The sequence below is a fragment of the Selaginella moellendorffii genome, unplaced genomic scaffold (genome assembly GCF_000143415.4).
Source record: "Selaginella moellendorffii unplaced genomic scaffold, v1.0 SELMOscaffold_35, whole genome shotgun sequence".
Lineage (NCBI taxonomy): Eukaryota > Viridiplantae > Streptophyta > Lycopodiopsida > Selaginellales > Selaginellaceae > Selaginella > Selaginella moellendorffii.
This window is the reverse complement of record NW_003314296.1, coordinates 1,296,848-1,307,867: the sequence shown is the minus strand read 5'-3', so window position 1 is coordinate 1,307,867 and position 11,020 is coordinate 1,296,848. Positions and strand designations below refer to the sequence as shown.

Sequence of the window (11,020 nt, the reverse complement as noted above, 5' to 3'; positions counted from 1 at the left end):
GGTGTGAACAGGTGAGGGAGGGTTTTTCTATAGCTGCTATAGGACTCTTTTGTCCCAAGCTCCACTTTCTCCGCCAAGCTCGAGATAAGATGGCATAAAATTAAGATTTCACGTCAAAAATAAAAAATGCAAGATCTTGTCAACATTCTTGCTTCTTCTACTTTGAATCCGTACAAACAAAACATTCAATAAAGAAAGAGACGTCGACAGATTGAATTAAAGGATCAGGCTTGGGCATGGCGGCACTGAGCAGCATGAGCCAGAGAAAAGAGCTTGACTTAGAACAAGAAGAAGAAGATGCCACTCATGGCCGCCTTGCTAATCGGGTGCGAGCGGAGATTGGGCGCCAGCTCTGGCTCGCGCTGCCGATGATGGGCGTCAATCTCCTCCAGTATTCCATCCAGCTCGTCTCGGTGATGTTCGTGGGTCACCTGGGAGAGCTCGATCTGTCCGGCGCCTCCATCGCCAGCTCCTTTTGCAATGTCACGGGCTTCAGCATCCTGGTAAACAAACCCATTTCTCTTCTCCTAGGTATAAATGACTCAATGATTGATCTTCCAATAGTTAGTCCCCCATTTTCTTATCTCCTCATCATGCAAAGCTTTCAGTGCTGGATTTTATCTCTAGAACTTTGCTTGAGTCTTCTCTGGATATGATGGGTGATTGCTTGCACGGATTCTAATCCATCTTGGATTTTCCTATTGAAATAGCTGGGACTGGCGAGCGCTCTGGAAACTCTTTGCGGCCAAGCCTATGGAGCCAAGCAATACCACACGCTGGGAATTCTCCTCCAAAGAGCAATTTGTATCCTTATCATGATCTCGATACCATTAGCTCTCTTGTTCTACAACATGGAGCCAGTCCTCCTCTTCTTCGGCCAGGCTCCAGATATTTCTCTCAAGGCCGGGATCTACGCGCGCTACTTGATCCCAGGGCTGCTATCTTACGCTTTGATCCAGCCACTCATGAGATTTCTCCAGACCCAGAGTTGCGTGGTTCCAATGCTGTTTTGCTCTGTCGTGAGCTTGCTAGTTCACATACTACTCTGCTGGATCATGATCCATAAGCTGGGAATTGGAGCTCATGGAGCCGCGATCTCGCTCAGCATTTGCTTCTGGCTAAACGCTGGATTTTTTATGCTCTTGGTGGCTTTTATCCCTCGCTGCAAGAAATGCTGGCCCGGATTTTCCACCGAAGCGTTTCGAGACTTCAAACTTTTCCTGAGGTTGGCGGTCCCTTCCGCGATCATGGTCTGGTAAATTATGGTTTTCTCTTTCGTTTTTTGTGCTATTTCTTACTATCTTTTTTTTTTTTTGGCAGTGTGGAATGGTGGGCTTTTGAGCTACTGCTTCTCCTCTCAGGACTTTTGCCAAATCCCCAGCTCCAAACCTCGGTTTATTCGATCATGTAAATGAGATTGTAGATTGATTTTTGATTTTACTGATCACGGTAAAACCGTCCTTGCAGCTTGAACACTGTAAGCTTCACGTTTATGATACCTTATGGCATTGGTATAGCGGCCAGGTAAAATTTCATCCATTTTCTTACTGAAAAATCAAGTTTTGGTCTTTCATAGTACGCGAATTTCCAATGAGCTTGGAGCTGGCCAAGTTTCCAATGCGCGGTTTGCCTTCTTTGTCACACTTGGTCTCGCCCTCCTTGATGCTACGACAATGGCGATTCTCTTGTTCTTGGCTCGCCACTTTCTGGGAAGAGTTTATAGTAACGAACCAGAAGTTATCAACAATGTGGCGAAGCTTGGACCGATCATAGCCCTCATTTCCTTCATGGATGATATCCAAGGATCCATCTCGGGTAAGCTCATAATCGCTCCAAGAACTTCGGAGATGACTTTCATGGGATTTTATGATCGATCGTGAGAACTTTAGGTGTTGCGAGGGGTTGTGGATGGCAAGCAACTGCTGCTGCTGCAAATCTGGGAGCTTACTACATTGTTGGTGTACCAATCGCTTACAGTCTCGCGTTCCATTTCGGCCTCAATGGAAAGGTGTGAATAATCGTGTTTTGTTACTCCTGATCGTCGAAGTTTTGTGTTCCTCCCAAATCGAACAGGGACTAGTGATTGGAATACTTTGTGGAACGGGCACACAAGCGATAACCTTCCTTTTGATCTCTAGTGTCTTCACAAACTGGGAAAAACAAGTAAGAAATCTAAATCTCTCTTGGAAGTTTTGGTTCGACATCGATTTTAAAACTTCCTCTTCCAGGCCGAGAACGCGACCAAGAGAGTCGAGACCTCGGCAACTTTACCATTACTATCTTAGATCATGCCGTACTTGAGTACGGTAAAATGTGACACGTCACAAGAATAAGATCTAAATCTGGAAGGAATTAGAGGAGCGAGTTTTACAGAAGAAGAAGATGGTCGCCTTCAATCGGGCTCGAGCGGAGATTGGGCGCCAGCTCTGGCTCGTGCTGCCGATGATGGGCGTCAATTCCATCGCCACTTCCTTTTGCACCATCTCGGGATTCAGTATCTTCTCTATAAATTCGTAGTGAGTTCTTCCTCTTGTTCTTTAGCCAAGTTTATCACTGTTCTTCAAAGTTTGCGAGCTTGCATTGGTCTTCTTCTCTGTTTGATTGTTTTGCAGCTGGAACTGGCTAGCGCTCTGGAAACTCTTTGCGGCCAAGCCTATGGAACCAAGCAATACCACACGCTGGGAATTCTTCTTGATCTCGCTACCATTTGCTCTTTTGTTCAACAATGTGGAACCCTCAAGGCCGGGACCTACGCCCGCTATTTGATCCCGGGATTGCTATCCTATGCTTTGATCCAGCCACTCATGAGATTTCTCCAGATCCATAGCTTCGTGGTTCCAATGCTGCTCTGCTGGATCATGATCCACAAGCTGGGAATTGGACTCAGCATTTCCTACTGGATAAACGCTGGATTGTTTGTGCTCTTGGTGGCTTTCATCCCTCGCTGCCAGCAATGTTGGCCCGGATTTTCCACCGAAATGTTTCGAGACATCGAAGTTTTCTTAAAGTTGGCAGTTGCTTCAGCGATCATGTCTGGTAAATTATGTCTTGTACCTTCTTTATCACATTTTTTTACTTTTTGATTTGTTTGTTTAGTGTGGAATGGTGGGCTTTGAGACGGTAGTTCTTTTCAGGACTTCTGCCAAATCCCCAACTCGAGGCATCGGTCTATTCGATCATGTAAGAATGAAGTTTAGTCGGAAGGTTAAACTCCTTTGATATATGAAGATATGAAGGAACCTTGATCTAAGAAGATATAACACTCTATGATTGACGTGGTATTGGAATATCAGCCAGTTTCTCCTTACATTCTTATTGATCAGAGTTTTCAAGTATTTTTTCATAGTACACGAATTTCCAACGAGCTTGGAGCTGGCCATGTTTCCAATGTTTGTGCAGTTTTCATTCGTTGTCACGCTTGGTCTCGTGCTCGTCAAGGCTACGATAATGGTGACGATCTTGTTTTTGGCTCGCAAAGAAGTCGCCAAAGCTTATAGTAGAAGTTGTACCACACCTCTGATGCCCTTCATGGATGATATCCAAGGATCCATTTCGGGTAAGTTCATATCAATCCTCCAAGAACTTTGGACTCCTGACGATGTTGATTCTTTCGTGATTCTTTCTATGATTTTTATGGATCGACCATGAGAACTTTAGGTGTTGCAAGAGCTTGCTACATTGTTGGTGTACCAATCGCTTACATATTTGCTGTCCATTTCGGCCTCAATGGAAAGGTATAATTTCTTTATCGTTTGAAAATCTTATAGGGTTTAGTGATTGGAATTCTCTGCGAGTGCTCTTTGTCATAGCTTCAACTTACCCTCGAGGGCAAAATCTTTCTCCAAAGTCATATTTCATGAACACTTCCACTTGGAACTGTCTCCACACTTCAGAAATGGAGCTTGAAGTTAAAGTCCTAATTGCCAACGGGAATGATGAACTTTGGCCAAAAGTGGTGGAGAGAGAAAGAGAGAGAGCTACATGGTACTCAAGCGGGGCACCATTCTACTTGCACTATAGTTGATTTCTCTTCTGAGAATGGAAATTATTTTTGAACACTTCTTTAGCACCCTTCTATCCAGTCCATGCTTACTCTCACTAAAATTACCAACTTTTGGTCCAAATCTCAACTCAGTTTTGGGTCTTTAGCCTCATTCTCCTTATTTCACAATGTCCTCTCCTATCCCCCCTATTAGGAGATTAATTGTTTTGGGATTTCACTATATAGTATCTAGACTCAGTTTCAGACTATGTCTTAAACTTCTTAAACCAAATATGACTTAGTATTGTTTGAATGAATAATAACTTAAATGGAAGTGAATGTAAACTTTAGAAAATCAAAAGAAGCTTGTTGGAATATACTCTAGGGTCACTTGTCTTTTAGATCTCTATATGCCCATGAAACACTGGATTTTTTGAGATGGCAATACAGCTTTTGTTGTCTGTAAAAAGTGGAGTGGCATCCTTTTGCTCCTACTATCTCCTTTGCTGCTGCTGAAGCTGCTACATACTCTGCTCCTGCACTGGAAAGAGCCACCATAGTTTGCTTTTTACTCAGCCAGTTCCCTGCTGCCCCAAAAAGTAAACAACATACTCCAGATGTTGATTGCCTAGTATCCACATTGCCTACCCAATCTACATCCGAGTATGCAATCTCTTTTGTAGACTAAACCAAACTGCTTAGTCCCTTTGAGATATCTTAGTACTCGTTTCGCTGCCTTCATGTGTTTCTTTGTTGGATAAGAGGTGTAGCGACTAAGTACTCCAACTGCAAAAGCAATGTCAGGCCATATGTAAGTGGAGATGTATAAAAGGCTGCTAACAAGTTTCTGGTATGGTCTGATATCTTGAAGTACCTCAAGCTCAGAATATTGAGAGAATTTTGTACCAAACACCATTGGCATTGGAGCCGACTTGCACTCTGTTATGCTGTATTCATGAAGTATCTTATGAACTTATGCACACAATGTGATTGCAATGTGGAAATAATCTGGACTCTGATGAACTTCCATACCAAGGATTTTCTGGACCTTCCCAAGAGCTGTCATCCTATATTGCTGCATCAAAATTTGTTTGACCTTTTTAAGGTACTCTTTTCCATTGCTAACAAGCAAACAGTCATTGACATACACTACCATGACCAAAACATCTATTCCTTCCTACTTCTAATAAAGGTTTCCATATGAGTTGAGCTTTTGGAAACCTTTCTTCTGCAATAAATTATTCAAGTATTTGTACCACTCCCTTGATGCTTGTTTTAGCCCATAGATGGATTTTCTTAGCTTCCAAACAAAGTCAAGACCTGCTTTAAAACCTTCTAGTTCATGCATGAAGATCTCCTTGTTCAAAGTGGCATTTAGAAAAGCTATTTTGATGTCCATATGATGATCATGTAAACCAAACTTAGTAACAAAAGCTTTTAGTGTCCTCAAACTTACTACCTTCACTACTGATGAGAAGGTCTCTTCATAATTAACACTTGAAATTTGTGAAAAACCTTGAGTTATAAATCTAGCCTTATACCTCTTGATGGTGGAGTCTGGGTTGTATTGGATCTTATCCACCCATTTCTTCCCAATGATCTTTCTTTTAGGTGGAGTTTTACACAACTTGAAAAATGCTGTTTTGATTGTGACTATCAAGTTCTTCCTTCATGGCCTAGGTCCATTTCTCTACATCTGGTCTTGAGATAGTTTCTTGGTATGTGCTTGGCATGTGAATGCTCAGGATTTCTGGTCTAGGAGGTTGTAATGTTCTTCTAGATTCATCCCTCCCTCTATTTTGTGTATCGAAATTCAACTCAACTATCAACCTTTTAGATTCTGGCCTCCTTCAATGGTATTGTGGAAGTTCTTTAACTTGAGCTGTTGCTAAAGGCTCTTGAACTTCTTGATTTTGCTCAAGATTTTCAGCTTGGGATCATTAAGGGTCATTTCTATGAAAGTTATCAAGAAGGAGCTTGTGGTTGTCCACTCTAGAAGTTGTTACAAGCTCTTCTAGGTCTGGTTCCCACATTAAGACTTTGCAAGATGATAATCCTTGTACAAAATGCCTTCATCAAATATGACATCTTGTGATACAATCATCTTACACTAGCTTGGGAGATAGATATGATAATCTTTCTTCTATCCATCATATCCAATGAGAAAACCAAGGACACTCCTATCATCAAGCTTCTTCAAATCATTATTAAGAACTTTAGCATAAGCAAGTGAGCAAAAAACTCTTATGCTTGCTATGCTTTGTTGACAATTTATCTAAACTTCCTCTAGAATGACATCCCTTTTTCTAGCTGAAGGGATTCTATTCTGGATGTGAACTATTGCTTGAATAGCTTCTTGCCAAAGAAAGTTGGGAAGATCAGTTGCTTTCATCATAGATTTCACTACATTCATGATTGTTCTATATTTTTATTTAGCTACTCCATTTTGTTGTGGTGTAGCTATATATGTGAACTCTTGCCAAATACCTCTTTCAAGATAAAAAACCTTGAATTCATTTGATGTGTATTCTCCTCTTGAGTTTGAGTGCAATATCTTCAATCTTCTATCCAACTACCTCTTAGATTTCTTAAGAAAGATATTGAAAGCTACAAAAGCATCACTTTTTTTATTCAGATAGAATACCATACACCTTCTAGTGAAGTTGTCAATCATAATCATGAAGTAGAACTTCCTCAAGAGCGACCAAACTTGTATAGGACCACAAAGATCTGAATACATAAAATCCAAAGGTTGCTTGGTACACTAGTATGAATGAGGAAAGGAACTCTATGCATGTTTACCAAGTTGACAACCATGACAAATGTTCTCTTCCAAGAGTGGATCATCCAATCCATCCACCAAATTCTGTGACTTGATGGATTTTAAAAGATGCACATTTGTATGTGCAAATCAAGCATGCCAAAAAGCTGTCTTATTCTCCATATTTGCAACCTTGGAAATGCTTGGAGCTATTGAGGAAACTAAAGGTCTTTTAGGAACAAAAGCTTATATAAATTTCAAACCCTTCTAGCAATCCATACTTCTCCTATAAATCCTTTAACAAAGCATTTAGTGTTGGTAAACCTTATATCCATCCCATGGTCAATGAAACTTGCAACAAAGGCCAAATTGTGCATAATGCCAGATATTAATAAAGTCTACTTCACTTTAAAGACTTCTTGCCCTTTAATTGGCACTACACAACTTCCACTACCCTTGATTACTTGAAGTCCTCTATTTCCCATTTGAACAGTTTGACCTCCTCAAACCAATTCCTATCCTTCATGACATGCCCCTTAGGTCCTGAATTCAACACTAGACTATCAAAAACTAAGTTTTTTTTTAGCAACTAAGCATACTATTGGATCATCCTTACTTTGGTCTCCCATGGATCTAAAGTCTTCCATAGTAGTTGCAAATGGAGGAAGTCTAGCAGTTGTATAGTGCCTGGCTGCTCCTCTTGCTTCTTCCTGCAAGCAAACCAAACTATTAGCCTTTACATGTCTAGTATTCAACTTCTAGCAATAGTAGCAATAGTTGTCATCTTCTTCCTCATTGTTCTCAAATTCTTTTGCTTGAGATTGTGATCTGCATCCTTGTCCTTGCAAGCACCCACAACCACATCCTCATCCTTGGGGCAATGCCTTCTTCTTCCATGATGCTGAGTCATGATTGCTCTAGCAAACTCCAAAAAACTAGCATTAATTTCTGTCTTGATCCTCAATATTATCAATCGTAGTGCTAGTGCTATGGACAGTGATAGCAAGAGCTTGATTCAGTTTCTCAAAAGCCTTACTAAGTGCCAAGATTTTTCTTGCTTCACTATAGCTACATTTGCTTTCTTCCAATTCCTAAAAAAGATGACAAAATCTTGGAAGAGAACTTACAAATCCTCCTTGGCAATGTAGCACTTTGATAGAATTTTTGTCACAATCATTGTGATCTTTGAGTAGTCTTTGTCCCTTAATGCATAAGGAAGTGCTCCCAAATTCTTCCAACAAATTTGACTCTTGTTGCATATGTTAGATGTTCTACTAACTTTGATTTGATGATGGCTTGAGCAACTTGCTCTTAATTGCTATTGCGAGTGGATTTAGTGGTTGAAAAATCAACACTTTGGGGAGATGCAATTATGTCCTACACCCCCATCAAGCTCAACACTTTAATTTAGTCCCTTTAGTACCAAAAATGCCTTGAGCTATCAAATGGCTAAAGGTTTGCAAGAATGGTTGAAGATTTATAAGAATGGTAACAGCCAATTGCTCCATCAACAATAATAGCAAGAAATAGAAACAAAGAAAGAAAAGAAAAGTGATAAGTCACAAGTGCTCCGATACCATAAAGAGAAAATAAGTTACCATTCACATATCAATCATGCTCTATATACAAGTTATTTCTGACTAATTGGTGCATGATTCTTAGAGATCTGAGTAGATCAACAACTATTACCTTCCACATAATTAATGTATTACCTAACCAGGGTAATACATATATTTACAAACCTTTATACAATCCTTCCTTCCAAAAGATGAAAAAGTCAAGTGGAACATTTGAAGTTTTTGCTGAGCAATTATAAACTACCACAAGAATTTGAAGCTTCCACAAAACCATCAATAAAGTTGCTAACAATAATGATTGAAATAAAATCCAAAGTTATGGCACAAACATTAGTTGATTACAAAATCCCAATGAATCAAATATAATTCCATATGCAACTGCCAAATGTTTAAACCAACTATAGAGCCATAACTTTCAACTGAAATAAGGAACTTTAAGAGCCACAACAGTCCATAAAGCATCATTATAGTAAACAATACATCCTATCTGTAATTTTGCTTATTGATGATCCTCACAGACCACCATTAACTCGGACTTACAATCATAAGTAAAACTTGTTTTTGCATTTTCCCTTCATTTAACATTTAAGACCTGTGTTGATTTAAACTAATGATTGTCATCCTTATTTAAAACTACACATGAAAGACCAAATTCACTCCATTCATCCTCTATATCCTCTTTATCCCCTTCTTGAAGGAAAAAAAGTTTTAAAACACTAATTCTATTTGGACTCGCTACACTTGTCCTCACTCTACCATCTATATTCGACTTCACTCCATTATCACATCAATTTAGCTTCATTACATCAGGGTTGGATGTTTCATTTTATTCATCCTCAATCAACAATCCATGTTGTTTGTCTTTGCTCCACTATTATATCCATTTGTTTTCACTCCATCATTAAGGCCTATCTTCTTTACCCCCTTCTATGAAGAAAAAAACAGTTTGAAATGTTAGGGCAAAAAGGAGAAAGTGAGAAAAAAAAAGGAAGACATGGAAGAAAAAAAAGTGGATAAAGAAGTATTGGAAAAGGAATTTTCAACAATTGTCAAAATAGAAATGGGAAGAAAAAAAAGAAATATGTTCAAAGCTTAGAGAACAAAAAATTTGTTGTGATAAAATATTTCGGGTAGCATGAGATAAATAAGAAATTCATACCACTCAACTTCCTCAATACACAATTCAACACTTGAAAAAGATAAATTAATAGAAAAATCCATACTCTCGAAAGAACATAGCAGTAACAATAAAACAAAAGTTCTTAACAACACTCATAACTAAAGATATACACAAAACTTTAGCCAAATTGATTCAACCTTAAGAATAGGGGAATACTCAACATTAGAATTAATCAAAGATTTTACCAAAGAAATAAAAACAAGATTTTTAACTTCTTGCACATGCTCAAGATCTAAATTAATATGAGGAGGATAAAAAACATTCAACTCAACACTGGATTGAGAATGAGAATCATAAGAGTAAAAAATGATTGATGTGCTAGGAAAAAGAAATATTGCAAATGAAGAAGGAACAATAAGAACATAAAAAAGTGGCTCAAGCCGAGAAATAAGAAAAAAGTTGAGAAAAAACAAAAGGTAAAGAAAAAGGATTAGATGGCATATTAAGGATTGACACTTACCTCGTGAAATTTTTAACTCATTTCAAAAGTTATCTCTATAATAATTAAGTTTTTCATCACAATCTAGAATTCATTGAAGCTCATATACATTATCTTCCCTCCTCAAACATTCTCCAAGAATTGGATTGCATCATCCATAGTTCACCAATTGATGTCATAATCATATTTCACATCAACAGGAAATGGTAGAACAATGAGAACAAGACAAGCTATATAATCATATCCTATGAAAGTTAAAGATGGCAATACACTAAAGCCATTAGTATGTGTAAGCAACCAAAAAGAATGATTTGAAAGATTATCTATAAAGGTTCAAATATAGAGGGAAAAGGCTCATGAACAAGAATGCATCCCCTTTTTCAATTGATTAATGATCTTGGGATATTTAAGTAGTATTGGGCTAAGTGACTTCCTAGGAAGTTCAAATTCATGAGTTTACATTTGGTATTATGGAGGTCTTGGGACTAACTTTATTAATTAGTTAGAGGAATCACACTACATATTGAAATTGACATTTGGCAGAATTAATTTGCATTTGGCTAAGCTCGACCCAAAGGATAGAGTGTCAAGAGAGTGTAGTTTTTAAAGGAGTTATGATTTTCAGTTTTCATTCATAAGGGTGTGAATTTATAGAATTTAAGGTTGATGGATTATAAGTAACTAAAAAGAACGACTCAAAAGAAATATAAAAGGAAAGGGCTTATAAACAAGACTCCACCCCCTTTTCCAATTGGTTAAAGATAGCAACACACTAAAAATGGTTACAACACCAATATAATCAAACCTCATACCACCAAAAGCTTGATCCAATAAAGTGCCTCAAGTGATATATTCCTTGATTGATGATAGCATGACATGGTAAAAGAAGCAAATGTAATGAAGATTAAAAGAAAGAGTATATTGATAGTTAGAATTCTAAATTTTACAAAAAGCTAATACAAATCTAGATCTAAAAGAGAATGAAGAAATAAAAATAAAAAGTACAATCCCAAACACTAGAGTAAAGCATTCCCAAAAAGCTTGTCCTTCACAAATAAATTGTAGTGCCCCTCACCTCCAC

The 11,020-nt window shown here is 38.3% G+C and overlaps 2 protein-coding genes across 2 annotated transcripts; both read left to right on the top strand.

The window, feature by feature from the left end:
- The first annotated feature begins 187 nt into the window (after positions 1 to 187).
- Positions 188 to 2,352, top strand: LOC9656853 (protein DETOXIFICATION 16). Its single transcript, XM_002977874.2, has 8 exons — positions 188 to 503; positions 711 to 1,255; positions 1,321 to 1,407; positions 1,468 to 1,524; positions 1,577 to 1,815; positions 1,890 to 2,008; positions 2,074 to 2,163; positions 2,229 to 2,352. The coding sequence occupies exons 1-8, from the start codon at positions 237 to 239 to the stop codon at positions 2,283 to 2,285; spliced, it is 1,461 nt and encodes a 486-aa protein (XP_002977920.1). The 5' UTR covers positions 188 to 236; the 3' UTR covers positions 2,286 to 2,352.
- On the top strand, positions 2,334 to 3,497 carry LOC112349044 (protein DETOXIFICATION 16-like; the record flags this gene model as incomplete). The annotated part of the gene is made up of 3 exons (XM_024682633.1): positions 2,334 to 3,036; positions 3,125 to 3,180; positions 3,294 to 3,497. Coding segments are annotated over 3 exons (963 nt in total), but the record flags the coding sequence as incomplete, so codon positions are not given.
- Between the last annotated feature and the right edge of the window lie 7,523 nt (positions 3,498 to 11,020).

Coding starts and splice junctions, on each gene's coding strand:
- LOC9656853 (XM_002977874.2), top strand. CDS start 237: ATGGCGGCACTGAGCAGCATGAGCCAGAGAAAAGAGCTTGACTTAGAA. Junction 1,525..1,576: donor GGCATTGGTATAGCGGCCAG/GTAAAATTTCAT, acceptor GGTCTTTCATAG/TACGCGAATTTCCAATGAGC. Junction 2,009..2,073: donor ATTTCGGCCTCAATGGAAAG/GTGTGAATAATC, acceptor CAAATCGAACAG/GGACTAGTGATTGGAATACT.